Source organism: Ursus arctos, unplaced genomic scaffold (genome assembly GCF_023065955.2).
Source record: "Ursus arctos isolate Adak ecotype North America unplaced genomic scaffold, UrsArc2.0 scaffold_4, whole genome shotgun sequence".
NCBI lineage: Eukaryota > Metazoa > Chordata > Mammalia > Carnivora > Ursidae > Ursus > Ursus arctos.
Genome location: NW_026623056.1, coordinates 16,438,888 through 16,460,550, shown reverse-complemented (window position 1 = coordinate 16,460,550; position 21,663 = coordinate 16,438,888). Strand labels below are relative to the sequence as shown.

The following is a 21,663-nucleotide window of genomic DNA, read 5'->3' as shown; positions in this document are numbered from 1 at the left end:
CTGCCGCCTGCGAAACGCCTTGAGTCAATATCCGCAGGCGAGTGGTCAGCCATATTTGGTCCTTCGAGGTCTTCCTCTGCTTATGTATGTAGCACTGTGCAGTGAAGCTGCCTCCTCTTTCTAACTTAACATAAAACTGTGGCGTGGTGTGTGGGTGCCGTGGAGATGTTGACAGCGCTGTGTGTTTCTCCCTGTAGGCCTTCGTGGTGAAACACCTCTTGGAATACACCCAGGTCACAGATTCTAACCTCAAGTACAGCTTGCTGTTAGTCCTGGGCCTTCTCCTGACGGAAGTCGTGCGCTCGTGGTCACTCGCGCTGACTTGGGCATTGAATTACCGAACTGGCGTCCGCTTGCGGGGGGCCATCCTAACCATGGCATTTAAGAAGATCCTTAAGCTGAAGAACATTAAAGAGAAGTCTGTGGGTGAGGTGAGTGAGGGGTGTTTGCTTCAGGGCAGAGAGAAAGCTCCCAGCCTGAGCTCTCCCTTTCCGTTGGATCTCTGCTTTGTCCTTCATCTTCCTCCTGAGGCAAGCGGCCAGCGTCCTTGCAGGGTCCGCTCACTGCCCTTTGTGTCTCGTAGCTCATCAACCTGTGTTCCAACGACGGGCAGAGGATGTTCGAAGCAGCCGCCGTTGGCAGCTTGTTGGCTGGAGGACCCATTGTTGCCATCTTAGGCATGATTTATAACGTAATTATTCTAGGACCAACAGGCTTCCTAGGATCAGCTGTTTTTATCCTCTTTTATCCAGCAATGGTGAGTAAGCCTCTTTGCTGTATCATAGCAGCTTCTCCTTAAATGAGCTTCTCCTTAAACCTCTCCACTAGGTTTTATATAGTAGGCACTGCTGAGGTGTCACTTCTCTGATTGGAAATTTCCTCAGAGCACGTACCTGGTTTGGAAAAGTCTGGAAAGAGCTAGACAGTGTTCAGTCCCTTCAGGCAGAATTTTGTCTGGAGTGGAAGTAAGGTATCCCATGAATAAAGGCCATGACTCTTAATGAGATTTTTAAAAGAGAGTCTGAGTGAAGGAGGAGGCTGGCAAGTGAACTCTGCCCTTAAGAACACGGGATTGTCTGAGTTTCTTTGTCTCAATTTGATGCTAACGATGTGGCTCTTCTGCTTCCCTTTGGTAGCAATCAATAACCGTAATTACCATGAGAAGAAATACTTTACGTGTCTTAACTTCCTTACAAAAAGATAAGGATTAAATAATATTTTATTATAATTTAGTAGGCTACTTTTATTAAAAGGCATTGCAACTTACATGATACTCATTTTATTTATAATAATCTTAAGCAGATTTGTTTCCCAGAAAGACTAGACAGTTTTTAAGTTTGAATAAGCCCTGACTTGGCATGACATCACTTTTCCTTTCAGATGTTTGTATCACGGATCACTGCATATTTCAGGAGAAAATGTGTGACCATCACGGATGAACGTGTCCAGAAGATGAATGAAGTCCTCACTTACATTAAATTTATTAAAATGTATGCCTGGGTCAAAGCATTTTCTCAGATTGTTCAAAGTGAGTTTACAGATTTCATATGTGCATGTGGTAGAAGGTCTGCTTCCTGAGCACATTAGCTGCTAGGAATCCTAATGTCATAGGATCATAATATCTTCTTATAATATCTTATGATCTTTGTATTGAAAGGCATCTTAGGGACTCGAACTCATAATCTCATCTCACATAGGATGAAATTAAGACCAGAAAATTGTGATTTTCCCCCCCCAAGATAACTAAGCTAGTTAAAGCAATTCATTCAGTTTCAACCCCCCCTATCTACACTGTCATCCTACCCATAATTTTGTGGCCTGGCTATGAAGACATCACAGAAAACAATATCAAGTGGCTTCTGAGAGCTCCCCCCTTCCCTGCCTGCCACAGGTACATGTGTACACAGGTGTGAGATGTATGAGGTGTGAGATCCTTGGGGAGCGGGAGAAGGGCCAAGCTGAGGGTCAGGACAGCTGGACTCCGGGCCTATGTCATCTGCTCAGTCATTGGGTTTTTTGGTTTGTTGTTTTATTTTTATCATTTCAAACAATTATGTTGACAAACAAGGCCCCATCCTGGCCCTACCCTGCTTATCCTGATGAGCAAATTCATTGCAGACATTAACATGTCTAATATGTAAATGCCAGAACGCTTGGAGGAATCATTAGCATAGACTGGACATTCTAAAAGGTCTCAACAAAAGTTGGAATGGTGGGCCTTAAAAAAGGTGACATTTAAGAGGGACAGATTTAAAGGCGCTTTAGAGTTGAAAAAAGAAGACATGTTTCCATTTAAACTTACTTGAAGTATAAAAGATGTGGGCTGTTCATTGACCATCACCTCATAGTGAGCTAGCCTGAGTACGTTGCAGTTACAAAAGTTAATGCAGTTTTAAGTTGAATAGAAATCCAGCGTTCAGATCAAGGAAGCTGTTTTAACTGCTAGATTTGTCTGTCGATTAAACCTTCAGGAACATTGTGTCCAGTTCATAAACTTTATTTACCAGTGGTCGTCAGGAGGAGGTGGCCACTCAGAGGTGTCCGGCAGTGAGTTAGGCAACTTTGTTAAGTAGTGAATTCATTGCCAGTGGAATGGAACCAATGGATGCTAATTGGATATCTGCCAAGCATGTTGCCGGCGGGGTGACTGCTGATGGTCCTTTCTGCCTCTCTCATTCTATGGTTTTATAATTTTTTTTCTGAGAGCCCACTCATCCTTCAGCCTCTGATTTTGGTATCTTTACCTGTGTATATTGGCTTGAAAAGAGTGTTCTTTCTCATTATGGACGTAGGTAAGGTATATAGTAAAAGTGAAAGCAATGAGTTAGATTTTTTAAAATATGACTTATGAGCTAGCTCTGAAGATAGTTCCCGATGTCTTGGGCAAGGTAATACCTTTAAGGTCATTACAAAGTTTCTCAGAAGGATTGGTTTTATGTTTAAAACTTAAAAAAAAAACACACACACACAAAGCTTGCCACTTTATTGGCATTCTTTCTACTCCATGGTCTTTAGTACTCTAGGATTGCTCTGTTAATAAGGGTCTCCATTTTGCAAATATTTAAGAAAAATCATGCTGCCTACAAAAATTGTATTTCACTCACCTTCTGTCAATCATCCTCACTGCTTTTTCTGTGAAAGCCTCTACCCAGCACTGACATACAGTGGGCACTGTAGTAAATCTGAGTTCTTTTTAAATTCTCCATTACCGTGGTGTAGTCTTTTCTGTTGCTTACCGGAAATAAACAACGACCAGGTAAGCAAACAAAACTGCCATTTGCAGATACAATTACTGTGTTCATTCCTTCTACGTGTAAGACGTTTGCAAGAAAAATCAGACGAAGGCAGAAGATGCTCATTGAACTGATACGTAGGGATTCATCCTGTGACTTGGTTCCAGTTCAAACCTCAGCCTTATGTACCAGCATTAATAGTAATAACTGATAGTCATGTCGACCTAGGTTTTGCATCATGGGTATTAAAGAGTTGTTCGGAAAACTGTGTGCCTGAAGACCTACCAAGTCTTCTTTGGTGACAGAGGACCAATATCTCATGGTTTCTTTTGACTTGCTTTAAAATTGGCTTGCTTTTCAGCAGTTGGCTTGCTTTTTATTCTTAGAAATCCGAGAGGAGGAACGTCGGATGTTGGAAAAAGCTGGGTACTTTCAGAGTATTACTGTTGGTGTGGCTCCCATTGTGATGGTGATTGCCAGTGTGGTGACCTTCTCTGTTCACATGACCCTTGGCTTTGATCTCACAGCAGCACAGGTCAGTGAGCCCTCAAGGCTTGGGAAGATTTTAGAAATACCACAAATAAAGATGCTCTGGGCCCCTTGTTTCTGGATTTGGAGGTGCCCCCAGTAATCAGAAGGTATTTTTTCTTTCACGTGATTAAGCCGAGAAGTAGAAGAGTGGAGATTCAGCCCTAAGCACACATAATGTATGGATTATTTTAAGTCAACCCACCTTTGGATTTAATTCTAAAAATACAGATCATCCTTTGGTTCAGATTTACTGAGAATTTTAATTGAAGGTCTCATAAAAACACTACCTTTAAAAAAAAAAAAAGCATATGGGGGGCACCCGGGTGGCTCAGTCAGTTAAGCATCTAATTCTTGATTTTGGCTCAGTTAATGATCTTAGGGTCATGGGATCAAGTCCTGCATTGGGCTCCGCACCCAGAGGGGAGTCTACGTGGAATTCTTTCTTTCCCTCCTTTTTGCCCCCCCCCCACATTCTCTCTCTCTCTCTGCAATAAATAAATGAATCTTAAAAAAAAGCATATGTGACTCATACTGGGTTGACAGTCAAGTTGCTGCCTTCCTTACATCTGAAAGGAAATCCATGTCTTGTTATTTTTATTGCAGACTCTAATCAAGCTCAGTTTCTTTTCTTTTCCTGTTTTCAGGCTTTCACAGTGGTGACTGTCTTCAATTCCATGACTTTTGCTTTGAAAGTAACACCATTCTCTGTAAAATCCCTCTCGGAAGCATCGGTTGCTGTTGACAGATTTAAGGTAAGTGGCTCCCTTCCCCTCCTCCATGTCAGGAGCCATCCCTAGCAAAGCCAACAGCTGCCTTTATCCCAATGGGCCACACGAGGCTGGCCATACTTGGTTTTTGTTCACCTTTAGCCTTTTGTCAAGTTGGCAAGAAAGGGAGTAGTAGAGGAGAGTGAATTAAGGGATGGGACTAGTTACCTTTTCAAGTGAATGTGAAATTTGACCTTTTGTCGACAGCCCATCTAGTTCTGGGCTCCAAGGATTTCGTTCCCCTTCAGAGCGAGTCCCTTCTTCCCTGGCCTGCCTTGGGTATATGTCCTAACTTCCTGGGCCTTGACTGTCAGCTTTTCTTCACCTCAGTCTACCATCGACCTCTACCAAAATGCTGTCGTCATTTTGGTTGGTCAATATTCTACTACACCCTTTTTGATACTTTCTTTTTCCTACCCTGTAGTCGCCACTCATGATGCAGGGAACGCAGTGACATGGGAATAGTCATACAATGAGATCATGTTGCAAAGTGCAGCTAAGGAAATATCAGGTTTTTTCTGGAGGTGGTTAGTTGATCATGCTTCAACTGTTCTTTATGCCTTGAGAATAGCACAAATAGACGATACAAGAGGTCGATAGATTCAGCGGGGTTGTGGGGGGATATTTGAAAGTGGTTAATACTTTTTAAAAAGGAGCAGCACCTGTGCGGGTTGGATTTCCTTGACAACGCCCCTACAGGGAGTAGCTCCTGCACTCCTGCCAAGCCTTGTTGGCTTTTGAGAACAAGGCAAAGGCAACGCTAGTTGCTTGAAGGCTTGCGGCTCAGGTGTTTGAGGCATTCATATCATCACCTTAGATGTTCGGGAGAAAACAAACTGAGGCTCATGGAGAATATGAAGAATGGAGAAGAGCTTTCCAAGATTTATTTATATTCTACTTGTTTACAGTTAACAAGGTGAATTCTGTTTGGGCAAGAAAGCCAGTCCTCAAGAATGCATCCCCAGCTCTGTGCCCTCCTTCCCTCCAGCCTGGCTGCTAGAAGGCTAAGAGCCAGAGCCATATCAAAGAAATGGTCTAATTGTAATCAGAGCTTTATTTTGTGGACTCTACGATACCTAGTCATGGAAGAAAGCATATGTTTTGACCATAAGTTTGTCCCCCTGTCCTTGTTAGTGAATGGATTTGGTAGCATTTTGGATGAAAGAATAAGAGTTGATAGTATGGGTTTGTTCACCCTATATTTCTCAAGGGCTTTCTTCTCTTCCATTTACTGGTGAGGACTTGCATTAGCAGGTGGTTTTTTGCACCACAACTCCTTCCTCTATCCAGGGAACTTCAGAGTTAATAATAGAAGCAAAATCACCCACAGCTGTATTATATGCCCCTTGAGACTTCAGTTCCATTCTGTCTTATTCTTCTTGGCAGGCTCTTCCTGCCCCTCCTCTCCCTCCTCCTTCACTTCACCTTACCCTTCCTTCTCTTTCTTCACCTTTCAGGAGGATGATAACAGGTAGAAGGGCAATAAGAAGCCACCTTGTGACTTTTCTAAGATTTTTGTCAGTATAGGGTTGCCAGTTTTAGCAAATAAATAGACAGGACCCCCAGTTAGTTAATAACCACATGAGATATACTACCAAATTATTCATTGTTTATCTAGAATCAGAATCTAACTAGATGTCCTGTATTTTATCTGGCAACCTTCTGTCCCCTCTTTTGCTCAACAGACACATTCTGAGTGAATGAGAGTTCTGTTTTGGTAGTTGGTGTGCTATGGTAAAGTTGAGGTTTATGGTTTATGTACCTCTGTTTTCTGTTTTTGTGGCAGGTGCCAGTCCAAATAGATATAAATTCAAGTGTTGTGGGTCCCTTGTGTGCCTCTGCATGTCTCAAGAGGAGGACAGGCTGCAGGGAGCCCATGGGAAGGAAATGTGGGGAAGGAGCTGGGCAAACTGGAGCATGGGCTTATTTTTTTAATAGTCCATGAGGCCTGAAAGATCCCTTTAATAATTCCTTAGAGGAAAGAAATGATGGGAATTCAGTTAGCGTATGGTTTTACTCTGTGAATGTGGTCAAAATATTTGGCATGTTAGTCTTAGCTCAGTCTCTCCAGAAGGCTCTGAACAAATGAAACCAACAGCTGTTTTTGGAAAATTAAACCTAAGGTTGGTGAAGAGTAAGGGTTATCGAGGGTATTTAGAACCATGACACTTCTGGAAAGATTGGAGAGTAGGAACAGATAGGAGATGTGGCAATCAAAGCTTGGAGTTTATGATCTAGAAGAAAGGGCTTGCTCTAGGGGAGGGAGATTATATATTACATTTAATAACACCTGCAACTTTAAAATAGTTGGGGGTTCTCAGTAAATAAGCAGAGTCCTGACCCTGAAAGTCACCATTTATCTTAAGTCTTTCTAATGTTTAAATTTTTTTTATTAAAAAAATTTTTTCTTACCATATTGGGAATCCAACTGGAATAGCGTTCTATGGAGATCTGCAGTTTAAGAGAGCTGTCAGAAGGGGGTTCAAGATAACGGGCACCTATAATAGGGTTTATTATGGTCAGTGTTTCAAATCTCATTTCAGAAATACTTAGCTTTTCATTCATTCCACTTTTCTTCCCTAACATAGCTCAGGGGGACTCTGGGAATGACTGGGAGGAAAGTCCTGTTGTATTCCCAAGGGATATTTCTGAGAGAGATACCCTTCACTTCCTCCCAAGTCCATTCCTTTGGTCGTTGGACTCCTCACAAGCTTCAAGGCAGAACTTTGAAGACATGAGGGCTTGGCAAGAAGAGGCACTCTGACAGCGATAAACCCAAGCAACCTAGGTGTGGTCACCATCTCAGCTCGCCTCTCCCCACACACATGTGCCATGTGTTTGGTGAGGGACGCGCACAGGCTTTGAGGTTCCGCAGGAGTGTTCTGGAAGGGAAACGGAGTGATGAGGGTCCGTCTAGGAGAGCAGCATGCCCTTTGGTTTTTTTGCTTGAATTTTACTACCTGCTCTTCACCAAGTCATGGGTGAGAACGAGGGGCTGCAAATGGGTTCGTTCAATGCGCTTTGGCCACACTAGATCGGTAGAAAGGAAAAGGTAGGTTAGGATGTGATTGGCAGGGTAGAGCGTTGGACCACTGAGAAGGCCCCTGTCCCTCCTGAGGGTGTCCCCACACCCCCGTGACCTCTTTCTGGGCCTGAGGCTGGGCTACACTAATGAGCTACCTTTTGCCCTTCAGCTTCCTTCCACTGTATAGCCTGATGTGTTTTGCCACGTGAGTGTGCGCCCTAGGCTTGTCCCCCTGGTCTTGATCCAGTGTCTCATCTTTGCACCTCTCTCACAACTCCTATCAGAGTTTGTTTCTGATGGAAGAGGTTCACATGATAAAGAAAAAACCCGCCAGCCCTCACATCAAGATAGAGGTGAAAAATGCCACCTTGGCATGGGACTCCTCCCACTCCAGTATCCAGAACTCACCCAAGCTGACCCCCAAAACGAAAAAAGACAAGAGGGCTGCCAGGGGCAAGAGAGAGAAAGTGAGACAGCTGCAGCGCGCTGAGCAGCAGGCCGTGCTGGCAGAGCAGAAAGGCCACCTCCTCCTGGACAGTGACGAGCGGCCCAGTCCCGAGGAGGACGAGGGCAAGCACATCCAGCTGGGGAGCCTGCGTCTGCAAAGGACACTGTACAGCATCGACTTGGAAGTCGAGGAGGTAAGCCCTGCGCCGCCCACTGCCCACCCGCACCCCGCTGTCTGCAGGGATCTGGGGCGTCTCTCCGGCAAGAGCGGGCGGCTGCCTTCCTTACAACGGAGTACCTTGTGGCTGGGACTGGTCTGGAGCTAAAAAGCAAATCTAGCCGGCTCCAACTTCATGAAGGAATATTTAGGCATCTAACGGTAGAACTTAATACCAACTTATCTCATGAGATGCTCATTTTATAAGCAAGGAAATGAAGCATTCAAGTGGAGTTTCCAAGACTTGGCCCTGAATAGATTCTGATTGTTACAGTTGTATGTGAGCTGTAAAAATTATTTCTGGTTATTATAACTCTGGGTGAGCTTTTCGTTACCAGTAGGCTGTGCGGAGCCCAGACCCTGGTCCCTGTAAGAACGCTCAGGGCTGCTCTTACTGACAAATCTCTTATATATATATTTTGAAGCATAATAACAGCCAATGTTATATTAGTTCCAGGTGTACAACATATTGATTCTATAATTGCTGATTTTTCATATAAATGAAGGACATATTTTATGCCCTGGGTATGTCCACAGCCTGGGTAGAGACTAGAGTCTCTCTGAGGAGCTCCTGTGCAGAGTGGCTCGAGCAGACTCCAGTTCAGGGCTTTGCAGATACGTCTGTGACTGGAAACCAGCTGCACCATTCAGAGGGGCGGAGATGTATATGTTTATCTGTTTGTTCATCGGCTGTTTTCTGAGTGTCAGCTTTATGCCAGGCACCATTGTGGGCCTGGGGTATAGCCGTAGGAAACGAAACGGACAAAAACCTCTGTGCTCCTGTAGCATCTGTTTTAGTGGGCAAAGATAGATAGTAAAAAAGTACAGTATGTGGTATGTCAGATGGTGATAAGGGCCCTGAGGACGAGAGTGCTGGGGCCCAGAGCAGGTGTGGTTGCAATTTAAATAGGCTGCCTGAGGCAAGGCCTCATTTAAAAAGTGATATTTGAGCAAAGGCCAGACGGAGGTGAGGGGTGAGCCATACGGGTATCTGGAGGAAGAAGAGCATTCCAGGCAGAAGGAACAGAAGCACAGAGGCCCTGAGTCTGCAGTGTGCCTATTCCCAAGCAGAGTGAGCATGGGAGAGAAGAGCAGAGAGGCGGTTGGGGTGCCAGAGTCTCCTGGGGGTGGCGTTGCCTTTACTCTGAGTGGGAAGAGAAGCCAAGGGAGGGTTTGGAGAAGAATGACATGATCTGACTTATGTATGAAGAGAAACATTCTAGCTTCTGGATTCAGAAAAGTATGGAGGGGAACAAGGAAGGAGAGCAGTGAAACCCAGGAGAAGCATGTCTTGGACCAAGGCGGGTGGTGAGCCATGTTTATCTGCACAACCGGAGCTAGGGGGTAGTGGGTTTCAATGCAGTGTACATCAGTACCGCAGCTGACCCAGGCGTGTTACGTGGATCCAGAGCCAAGCTGAAGAGAGAACATGCAGCTCCCAGCTCTTGAAAGCTGTCCACAAGGGCAGGAGGTGGTCCTTCGTGACAACACCTGCAACCACGAGTGTAGCTCATCATTGGCCACCACGCACACCAGTTTATTTCAGTGAGCTCTTAACCACAGGCTTCTTATTTAATAATGATTTTCTTGATTATTGAGGCAGCTCTATTACATTTCTCATCAGCCCGATTAGAGGCTTAATCCTCATATTCCACTGAAATGTACTCTTCTGCTTTCTGTCATTTGATCCTCATCCTACCCTTTAGAGCCCACATTCACATGACAGACCTTTAGCTACTTAGAGATGGGTACCTTAATTCTTCCGGCCCCCCTCTTCAGGGCGGGGAAGGGAAGTTAATGTTTGCCTGAGCTCCTCTGTGCCTGGGGCACTTCATTGTTGGTATCTCTGTTAGTCACCATGGAGTCATGAGAACAGAATTTTCTCTGTGCAAACCTAACTGACCTGAGTGAAGATTGAACCTTTGACTTGGTCTCCTCATTACCACCAGGCTGAAATCTTTCAAACTCTGGGACCATGTCAGAAACTTTGTCCAACATACTTTGTCCAAGACACTGTACTTTGTTCTACAAAGATCACTACTTCCCTCAAGTTTCTCAAAGCCCAGTAAGAGACAGACAGTGTAAGTAACCAGACCACGAGCACACAGTTGGCAGGGGCTAGTGGCGCTGGGGTTCAAATCAAGACCTGGCCGCCTCCACAGTCCACGCTCTTCTGCACACCACTCTCCCTTCCTTTGCTGTGAGACTTGAGCCAATGCAGGGTTGCTAAACAATTGGCTCTTTTGAAATCACCAGCCCGTCCTTGGAAACTTTGAACACCACCTGTTGAGAACTCATTATTTTGCCTGGAGATATTCAGTTAATCACAGGCTTCCCCCCCCCACCCCCCGGCTTTTAAGGGCGATTGATGATATCAATAGTCTTCAGATTCTTGGAAATGTTTTGTAGAAAAATGGAAACAACAGTGCACATAGTTTTTATTGAAAATAATTTATAGACTGTAGAGGAAAACATCATATAAAATGAAACGAAAATCAACAAAATAATTTTCAAGAGTCCCGCCCTCATTTCCAAAAACAACAAAAATAAACAAATAATCACAAAACATGGGTTGCCAAAAAAGTAAGAAAGAGGCTGGGACTTTCTAAAAAGTGATGTGGGATACTGTCGTGCGTGTGGCTTAAGTTTTCTAAGAGGCTAACACATCCGTTACCTCCCACGGACCCCCGCAGAAGCCCTCTGAAGTAGGTGGCCGACAGGGAGGAGACAGGTAAGTGACTTGCAGGGTCATCAGGTTGGTCATTCCCCTATTGATGGACTGTCATTGGTGTGCTTTTCCTCAGAGCCGTCCGCAGTCCCCAGAGATGAGTGGTCAGTGGCCCTTTAATGACCTTCCTTTCTCTGTGTGCTTTGTGCAGGGCAAACTGGTTGGAATCTGTGGCAGTGTGGGAAGCGGAAAAACGTCTCTCATTTCAGCCATTTTAGGCCAGGTAATAATTTTGTTTGTGCTTAGCCTTTTCTGCTTCTTTCTCTGGAATCTGTCTCACAAGAGTCTTGGGAAGAATGAACTTACTTCCCAAAGAGAGTCAGGAAGGGCAGAAGCAAAATGAACCCATGGTCTGTGCTATGCCCCTGCCCCCACCCCCACGTCCCCACCCCTTATCAGCCTTGTGTCTGCGAGTGAGCTTAGTGGATGCCTGAGGAGTGACTGATTGATACCTAGCTAGAGCCATCCATTTCTCCTGCCTTCCTTTATTCAGCATGTATTTATTGAGTGCCATACGTATGCCAGACAGTGTGTTGGGAAATGTCGGAGATAAGACATGAACAAACTGTAGACTGACAGCAAAGGGCAGTAGCCGGGGCGGCCAGCATTACCAGCCTCCCTGTCCGAGAGATCGCTGTTGGGATGTGATCTGGAAGCAAAGCCCCACTCCGTTTACAACCTAACCATTGAAAGAATTGTGCCCTTGGGAGCTGATGGTCTAGCTGGGGAGCTGTGCCTTCTAGACACACAAAAAATAGCACAAGGCAGAGAGTGAAAGGTTTACAGAGGGCCCAGCAGAGGGCTGTCAGCATTTAGAGTGGGGGCGGGGGCAAGGGTCATCCTGCTAAGACAAATCGCCGTTTCCTATGTTTTAAAACCAAATAATAGGGAAAATAAACCAGGTACTTCCACCTGATTTTAATCTTGAATCAAACCAGCTTGACTTCAATGGCTGAGATGAGGATAAACTTAAGCTTATTCTTACCTGCCTATGGATAAGGTCCAATGAGTCATTTCTCCATATGGAGGAAATTAAACCCATGCAAGATGGAGCTGGAGAAGGGTGTTTTGTAGTATCCCGGTTATGGAATATTTTGTCTTGTTCGGTGTCACTGTTACAGTTGGTAGGCTGTGGCTTTCCTCGAGAGCAGTGATCCCCAGTGTGGTCTGAGGAAGGCTGCAGCCAAATCACCTAGAGCGACAGCACCCCCCGCTCCCCCACTGCTTTGTGAGACTCTTCATTGGTTGGGCTCAGCCCTTGATTTTTGTAAACTGCCAAAACCTCCTAGGTGTTCTGATCATTTCAGGGTCAGATTTAAGGGTCAGTGATGAGAGACACAAGGGAAATGAAAGGGGAGGTGGTATTGAGTGGGTGATGGTTAGGGTGAAAACGAGGGGGGCTTTGCTTCTAGGACATATCCTGACAGCGATCTCTTGAACAGGGAGGTGGGAAATGCTGGTTGGCCTGGCTACTCGGGAGTTTCACTCTGCGTTGGCAGTCTGCAGTGTGGGCGTTCGTGCCGCGGCAGCCGGAAGAGTTGAGTTTCTGCAGTAGACCCTCTGTGGGCTTCTGAACACTGTGGGCGCAGAGCAGGGGGCCTACCAGTTTGTGAGCAGTTGGTACCGCTGTAATGGTGTGTGGTGGGTGCACCTGTGTACGTATACTGTGCGTTACCGGTGTTTGAGAGGACAAGCTTGGATGTGCAGGATGGGTAACAAAATTTTGTTTCAAGCTATAACGTCCCTAACCCAAGACAGGTGTCTGTCAGTCCCAAAAGGAACCCCGAAAGAGGACAAAATGGATAAATCATATCAATCACTGTGGCTGAAAACACAATTCGAACCGCATGGCTCATCACACAGTGTCTTCATGTTGAATGAGAGGTCCATCCTCATTAAATGGATACTCTGTAATACTAGTTGATGTCTAACGATTTTTTTTCCCTTTGGTCCTCATTTTACAGAAGCAGCTGCGTTAGCCAACAGCCTGGATTAATTAATTCTATAAATGAATTGAGGCAGGAACTAGCTCTAAATCCTTGCAGCACCCTCCCCAGGGAACTTCTGAAAGAGCCTTCCGCTCTAGCCCCTCCCTTGGTTGAAAGAGTTTACAATTAGGAAGAAAAGATACAGAGTAGCTTATGGGTTGCTGAATGAAGTGTTTGTTCACCAAGTCATAGATTATACGGGGTTCCCATCACATGTAAGCAAGGCGACCTTTTATTTTCTTTGCTCCTATAGCTCTCTGTGGAACAAAGGCGAGGTCTGGATTCGGGTCCAAAAAGCATCCAAGGAAATTGCCCAAACTGAACTCCATTGTGGAACTGTGGGGGGCTCTGTTGGCTTAGGGTGGTGATTTTGCATCATGATGCCATCGGATGGTGTCTGTCTCCCTAGATGACACTTCTAGAGGGCAGCATTGCAGTCAGTGGAACCTTCGCTTATGTGGCCCAGCAGGCCTGGATCCTCAATGCCACTCTGAGAGACAACATCCTCTTTGGGAAGGAATTTGATGAAGAAAGGCAAGGAATGTTTGGTTTCTGTCATGCTTTCCGTCTTGGCCATGTGAGACGCAAGGCAGCCCACGTCAGCAGGCCCTACTCCAGCCATGTCCCTGCTGATGCTAAGTATCTTTGTGTCCTTCAGATACAACTCTGTGCTGAACAGCTGCTGTCTGAGGCCTGACCTGGCCATTCTTCCCAACAGCGACCTGACTGAGGTACAGACCTTCTGCCCCTGATGGGACAGTATGTTGAGCAGAGAGGATTCTGGAAATGGGTGGCAGGGTGGTGCCAGAGCCACTTCCTAGTAATGTATCTCAAATGTGGGAGCGCCTACACAGGGAGTTTGGCTTTCATTGGGACTTCATGTTTGGAAAGCACTTGTTCCTTAGGGCAGGGTTGTCAACGCTACTTGTTTTGAGGATATAAGTATTTCATATGTCATGTGGATTTTGTTTTTTTGAGAGAGAGAGAGAATGCATGAGTGTGTGCGTGCACAGCGGTGGGGAAGAGGGATGGAGGGAGAGGGAGAGAGAGAATCTTAAGCAGGCTCCACGCTCAGCGCAAAGCCCGACGCGGGGCTCGACCTCACGACCCCGAGATCATGACCTGAGCCGAAATCCAGAGTTGGACACTTAACTGTCTGAGCCACCCAGGCGCCACATATGTCGTGGATTTTAAACAAAATCCCATCATTGGTTCAGAGTTAGTGTTTCCTGCACTATTCATTTTAAAAACCATAAGTCAAGCATGTGCTTGTTGAGGTTCTTCTCTGACCTTCATTCTGCCAGCCAACTTCCTTATTCATATACAGTCTGTAGAGAGCCCTCTTCAATTAGAAAGAGAGAGGCCTTTGCACAGACCCATCTTTCTTTGGCTCTCCGCCCTGGAGCAGTTTGCAGAGGTGTGTCTTTGGAACTGGCCTGTGATCTTTGGTGTTGATACTTGTTTCCCATGACCTGCCCTGAAGGTCTCTGGAGCCGGCACTTGTATTCAGCTGACTTCAGTTAAATCCTTCAAACCAGATTTGGTGAATGGTTTCACTAGTTCACTGGTTCTCAGATCTTAGTCCCTGGACCCATACTGAATCAGCAGTAACAGTATTATTGGGAACTGGTTAGCAATGCAGATTCTTGGGCCTCACCCCACACCTACTGAATCAGAAACTCTAGGGGCAGGGCCCACCATCTGTTTCAACAAGCCCTGCAGGTAATTCTGATACATGCTCAAATTTGAAATCTCTGAATTCAATGCATGTTTTTTTTTTTTTAAAGACAGTTTGTTTGTTTTTGAATTACAGAGCCAGTTACCATTTGACAACTGATTTATTCATGTGTTCATTTAGTAACATTTACCAGATGCTTGTTATGTGCCAGCTCCATGTGCAGAAACTGCTGGGCACTGGGAATATAAAGGAATAGGATAATGATCTGTGCTCTCAAAAAGCTTACAGTTGAGAGGATGAGATACCCAAACAAATAAGTGCAAAATAAGCTGATAAAACCTTTCAAAACTTAAATATAAAAAAAAAAGTCCCCTTTCTTTTGGGCAGTAGTAGAGAAGAAGGTGGGGGAGGTTTCACAGAGGAGAGGGTGCCGGAACTGAGCAGGAACAGTACAGAAAAGGCATGACCGTAGGGCGAGGTTCATAATGCACACACGATTTAAAAGGGCTTAGATGCCAGGGAGTGGGAGAGAGGTTGGTTGGCAGTGGAGGCTGAGAGCTGCCGCAGAGCCAGGTGGCAAAGGGCCTGCGTTCTGTGACTTGTTGGCTTAGATTTTATTCTTTAGGGCTCTTGAAAGAGAGTTTTAAGCAAGGGTGGGATATGGTCAACTTTGTGTTTTGGAAAGATCTTTCTGCCCACAGAGAATGGATTGGAGTGGTATGTCAAGGGGGAGTTATGGGAGAGGAAGAATTGTCTTCCTCTGGGCTGGCTCCCCCAGTTCCAGTGTGGGCCCTGGAGGATCAGAGTGGCAGTTCCTCCAGGTGGGGAATTCAGTAGGAGTGGGTTTGGGTGGAGCCTAGGAGCAGTGACCCGGGCGGAGGGTCTCAGACCATGTGTCACTGAGCATGGTACTGGACTTGAACTGGAGGCTTCACTGTGCTGTCTGGACTCCTGTAGATTGGTGAGCGAGGAGCAAACCTGAGTGGTGGGCAGCGCCAAAGGATCAGCCTGGCCCGGGCCTTGTACAGTGACCGGGACATCTACATCCTGGATGACCCCCTCAGTGCCTTAGATGCCCACGTGGGCAACCACATCTTCAACAGTGCTATCCAGAAGCACCTCAAGTCCAAGACAGTTCTGTTTGTTACCCACCAGTTACAGGTATGAGGCATTCTTCCCCAGGCTGCCCGCGTTGGCTTGGGAAATCAGAAACAGGGAGGTGGGCTTGGTACAGGTCCCTCCATGGAACTCCTTAGAGGTCCCTGGAATCCTCAGTGTTTATTTCCTCAGCAAATAGCCCGGCCCATTGTACCAATAAAGCTCATCGTACCGATGTACCAGATGGCCATCTGAATTAGAGATCCTTGGAGCCTGTTAGCTTTTGCATATAAATCAGTAAGGAAAAGGGCTGAGAGGAGTAGACTGCAACTGGAGTTTGGGTATGAGATAGTTTGGAAAGCATCGTGTTAATATCTGTATGCAAGTGGGAACTGTTTAAGGAAAATAAGCTCTTCTCCCGCTGCCATGCCAAGACAAGCAGCCACTTCGGAGAGCAGCTCCAGGATGTTGCCATCTGCTTTGCATATGTTGTCAGGTTTAGGGGGCTCATCCCCCCTTCTGCCGCAGAAAGTCTGTAATTGTGTGTTTCTGGGTGCGGCAAAGGGGTGTGAAGTTTAATGCAAGGCTCGTGTGGCTCCATCAACAGATCTGTGTCAAAAACTAGAGGTGATGCTCTTTGAACCACATCACAAGGCACAGTAAACTAAAGCAGGAGTTCTCTCACTCTTGGCACTATTGACATTTGGGCCAGATAGCTCTTTGTTGTGGGGGGCTGTTCTGTGCATCTCCAGCCTCTATCCACGAGATGACCACATACCCATTCCCACTGAAAAGGGCTCCAGAGAGTGCCAGATGTCCCCTGGGAGGCTCAATTGCCTCCAGATGAGAACCCCTGAAGGAAGGTGTGGGTATTGAATGTATTTGCACAAATGTCAGCAACACTGTGTTGTCCTTGCCTTTCTCTCCAGTACCTGGCTGATTGTGATGAAGTGATCTTCATGAAAGAGGGCTGTATTACAGAAAGAGGCACCCACGAGGAACTGATGAATTTAAATGGTGACTATGCCACCATTTTTAATAACTTGTTGCTGGGAGAGACACCCCCGGTTGAGGTAAGATTCGAATGGCGTTTGTGGGCATCTCCTCTTTCCTAGCAAGGGAGACGTGACCGTGGCGAGTAATGGAGGGAACTCAGCTGAACTCAGTGTCTGTGTCTTGTTGGCAGGGGCCCTGTTTTCTGGTGACCAGACTGCCGTGCTTTAGTTCACATACTGGTGCTGCTCTACGAGACCAGGATTATGGGGCTGGTGGGCTGATGTCTTCTGCCACTGAGAACTATTAATAAGGCAGTGACAGGGAGAAGGACTTGGGCTCAGCATGTGCTGTTGTTCAGTCGTAACTGAGCTTCCTAAACTCTGTCATTCCTGACTGAAGCATGATGAAGCTCCTTTTTAAATAAACAAGTGAGCAGGAGTGAGGGAAGAGAAATTAAATATTGTGTACATTTGAAAACGATCCCTGGTGCTTTGGCTGCTTGCTTGGCACTGACACCTACTGTGTCCCATTTATTGGGTTAGACGTGTCGTAGATGTCATCCCATGCAGTCATTTAAACAGAGCTCTGTGGGAAAGTAGGATTACCCCCACTTTTATAGCTGAGGGTATGGAAGATCAGAAACCTTACAGTTCGATGCCACCGTGCTCCCTCTGCCTCTCTACCCTGCCTTCTGTGGCAGCACAGAAAGATGGCAGCTTTCCATGGCTTTACCCTGGGCTCCAAGTTAAGCAAAAACAGGGGGTATTTAGTTAGAGCTAGCCAAAGAAGTTGTTTTTCCTTCTTGCCGACGTGCTCTCATTTTGAACTCCTTATTCTGTGGTTACCCTGGATGGTAGGGGTGCACTCCTGCACTCAGGCCAGGCTAAAAGCTACTTCTTAGCTACCAGATCATTTGATGGCTGCACAGGATAAAAGCAGAGTGAGTGGGACCTTTTCTGGGAGCCCTGCTTCAGTCTTTGGGTGTCATCCTGTTTGATTTAATCAACGGTACAACTAACTGTTCGTGACCGATGTGTTTTAGGCCTCTGGGAATAACAGGCATTCCAGAGTGTCACCAGGAACTTCCATAGAGACACCCGAATCCAGATGTGGATTTTGTGATCATTCCCTCTGACTCTCAGGGTACTTTGGACTCATCAGAAGTTTTCCTCCTCACTGTGGACATGGAGGGGGAAATGAGAGGGAGAACAGTTAAAATAGGGAATGTCTGAGGAGCAAAAGAATGTTGAGAGTCGGCGGCAGCAGAGAGAACACACCTTAGGAATGTCACTGAACTTTCCTGAGTTTTGGTTTCCTCATCTTAAAGATGGGGATGACACCTGCCTCTTAGAGTTGTTGCATCAAGTAAATGAAATAATAGGTAATCTTACCTTAGTGAATGGTCAGCAAATGGTCATTTTCTCTTTAGTGCATTTATTCATACACAGTAGTAAATATAAAATTTAGAGCCCCATCTTGTGTTCTGTCATGGCTTTAAATTTTATTTTCTGTTTTTTTTCACTGTCAGTTTAAAAAGTCTAGTTGGAGGGGCACCTGGGTAGCGCAGTCGTCAAGCGTCTGCCTTCGGCTCAGGGCGTGATCCTGGCGTTCTGGGATCGAGTCCCACATCGGGCTCCTCCGCTGGGAGCCTGCTTCTTCCTCTCCCACTCCCCCTGCTGTGTTCCCTCTCTCGCTGGCTGTCTCTCTGTCACATAAATAAATAAAATCTTTTAAAAAAATTAATTAATTAAAAAAAAAGTCTAGTTGGAGAGCAAAGTGGGGGGTCATGAGGCTGACATGTAGCATAGAATTAAATGTAGCAAACTCAGGGTGCCTGGCTGGCGTAGTCAGTAGAGCATGGGACTGTTGATCTCGAGGTTGTAGGCTTGTTTTGTTTTTTTAAAGATTTATTTATTTATTTATTTACTTGAGAGAGAGCACACAGGGGAAAGGGAGAGAGAATCCCAAAGAGACTCCCCACTGAGCACAGAGCCCAGCTTGGGGCTCGATCCCATGACCCTGAGATCATGACCTAAGTGGAAACCTAGAGTCAGATGTTCAATCAACTGTGCCACCCAGGCACCTTGGGGTTATAGGTTTGAGCCCCACGTTGGGCATAGAGATTACTTAAAAGTCAAATCTTTTAAAAAGTAAATGTAGTAAACTATATTAAGGGAATTTTCTATACAAAGATAAGAGAAACTTCAAAAGGGGAGTATTAAGTAGCCTCTGTTATCTCAGGTTCAATCTGATGAATGTTTATTAAGTCCCTTTGTGCCCTATTATGGGCAGTGCTTGGTGCTAGGCCTGGTATAGGTTACCACCATGAGTCAGGCATCATCTCATCCTTGAGGGACTCACAATCTCCTAGGCCGGACCAATGCTCTTACACCCTTACGGGGAACTGTAACACCGGGTCACATTTGCAGCAACATGCCATCGTAGAGTTCTAACCGAGTGCCTGGGAGAATGGGGAAGGGGTGAGCTCTATCCTAGAGGAATCTAAGCTGCCTCAGGGAGGATTTAAGATTTGAATCCCTCCGAATGGGGACAACTATAACTGAGTTGGGGTGAGGGGAGGGGCATTCCAAGTGAAGAACTGGTGTGGACAAAGGTCCAGAAGTGGGGAATGGCAGTGTGGTATGAGGAATGGTGTGAAATCCAGTGCGGCTGGAGAGTAGAAGCCAGGGGCATGGGAGAAGAACATGTAGAGTTAGGCTAGGGCCTGAATGTGGAGGTTTTGCAAAACCAGTCTGAGTCTGAGCGTATCCTGTGGTAGCAGTGGGAAATGATCAGATCTATGACTGGGTTTAGTGATGTGGAGATCAGAGATGAGAGGAATGGAAATGGTCTCAGCCCTAATACTTTGGGCAAGTTGGAGTGGATGAGAACATGGGGAGAGCAATGTCAGTGGAATAATAGCAGAGGAACCCAGATCTCAAAGACTGAAAGAGTTGAGGAAGCACAAGAAGGTGGCCCTTTTAAGAGCTTGGATGTATCTCTTGTCAAGAATAGCAGCAGCTTGACAGATCACTCTCCAGTATGACCTGTGGACATTTGTCTGAATGGCCGTATTGTAACCGGAGGCACTTTTTTTTTTTAAACTATTAGATTAATTCGAAAAAAGAAACCAGCGGTTCACAGAAGAAATCACAAGACAAAGGCCCTAAAACAGGATCAGTAAAGAAGGAGAAAGCAGTGAAGCCAGAGGAAGGTAATGACCTTTTTTGAGATTTTAGATTTGTCATTAAAGTTTATCAGAAAGTATGCCAAGTGGTAATTCATAATGTGTGACAGCATTGTGTGTTGTAGAGTCTCTGGCCTTATATTTCTGGAATAACAAATTCTTGTATAATATTGGGAGACCATGAGGCGCCTTCTGTTTGCTTAAACAGTCCAGAGCAGTAAGAAGGACCTTTAGTCCTCTGCCTTCTCTACGCACTGTGGGTCAGGTGTATGTAATCACAGCTGAGTCATCTTGAGTAAGGAGAAATGGAATGATGGGTATTGGTACACCCTTCCTCCTGTGATTCACCTCTGCTCTTTTTTTTTTTTTTTTAAAGACTTTATTTCAGAGAGAGAGCAAGCATGGGTGGGGCAGGGGTGTGGGGGGCAGAGGGAGAAGCAGGCTCCCCGCTGAGCAGGGAGCCTGATGCAGGGGCTCAAGGCGGGGGCTCGATCCCAGGACTCTGGAATCATGAGCCAAGCCGAAGGCAGACACTTACCCGCCTGAACCACGCAGGCGCCCCTCTGCTCTTTGAGAGTCAGTGCCTGTCTAGGCAGAGATGTCCCAGCACCAGCAGTGCCTACATCTTCCGTCTTGTTAGAATGGTGCCTTCCCGGCTTTTTCTGATGAGGCTACGGCAGGGCCGGCGGCAGACTTACAGCGCCGGTTTTTCCTGCTGGACTTTCCCCGGCCAGAGTCCTGGCTCCGGCTCCGGTTTCTTAAATCCTTTATCTTATCAACTAAAACAAATATTGAGAGTTAGGAAAACTATTTATAATGCCTCCAGCATTTTCACCTTTGTGAATTTTAAGCTGTGTCTCAGTTTACCAGAGAGAAGGAACAAAGAAGGCAGCCCTGTTTTAAGCTCTCTTTTGTTATGTCACCGGGTCACCTCCAGGTACGAATCCAGCACTTTGGCCCTGGGCCTGTTTTCACTTCCTTGTTCTTAAAACTGCACAGATGTTTGGTGTTAGGAGTTCAGCATCCTGATGGAGCACACCCTGCCGCTTTTCTTTCCGTAAACCAGGCAGGAGGCTTTGATTGGGGGCGATTTAAGATACCTGTACACACAGAAAACACGGCACAGAAGTCTGAGTCATCTGTCAGTTCCTGGCACAGGCAGTATCAAAACCCTGAGGGAACGTTTGTTCTCATCTCCAGAGCCCCTGACCTGGATACCGGCAACTCTTCAGTACTCCAGGCACAGGAGGCTTGTTCCAAGATAATTACACGTTGCCTGTGATATGGAGGCACTGGCTTTTTGCAGGGCTGTTTCTCTGTATTAGTGCCTCAGCATCAGCCACTTGAGCATCCCAGGGAGCCCCCCCCGGAGGTACCCTTGAGCCTTTCTCTCCTCCTCGGCCAATCACCATGGCCCACTGAATTTACCTCCTGAACCTCCAACCCCATTGCCTTGACCCTGGTTCTTGCCCCATCATCGTGCACCTAGAATGTTACAGCTGCTTCCTTTTAAATCTGTCCCCCATGCAGACAGCTGAGAGGTCTAGTTAAAAACGGGAGACCAACCAACTCACTTCCCTGCAGGAAGTCTTTCGGTGGGCCTCCCATTTCAAAGCAGTGTTTTCGCATCTTGGTCCTGATAGGGCACACATAGAGAATGCCATCATTCGTATGGGACACTGGATGCATGGACAAGGCTGCTCGCTGCTGATGGTGGCTGATCTGGCCATCCAGAGCCTGGGAGTCAAATCTGGAGCCCATTCTTTTA

The 21,663-nt window shown here is 46.2% G+C and overlaps 1 protein-coding gene across 3 annotated transcripts in view; it reads left to right on the top strand.

Moving 5' to 3' along the window:
• Positions 1-21,663, top strand: part of ABCC5 (ATP binding cassette subfamily C member 5) — a 167,328-nt gene that overhangs the window by 113,081 nt on the left and 32,584 nt on the right. For all 3 annotated transcript variants that reach the window (XM_057306515.1, XM_026497622.4, XM_057306516.1), the window contains 12 exons: positions 198-431; positions 584-757; positions 1,381-1,528; positions 3,620-3,768; positions 4,409-4,516; positions 7,841-8,197; positions 11,100-11,171; positions 13,346-13,470; positions 13,595-13,667; positions 15,572-15,775; positions 16,642-16,785; positions 19,820-19,922. In XM_057306515.1, the coding sequence (XP_057162498.1) occupies positions 198-431; positions 584-757; positions 1,381-1,528; positions 3,620-3,768; positions 4,409-4,516; positions 7,841-8,197; positions 11,100-11,171; positions 13,346-13,470; positions 13,595-13,667; positions 15,572-15,775; positions 16,642-16,785; positions 19,820-19,922 (1,891 nt within the window). The remainder of the gene's footprint in view (positions 1-197; positions 432-583; positions 758-1,380; positions 1,529-3,619; positions 3,769-4,408; positions 4,517-7,840; positions 8,198-11,099; positions 11,172-13,345; positions 13,471-13,594; positions 13,668-15,571; positions 15,776-16,641; positions 16,786-19,819; positions 19,923-21,663) is intronic.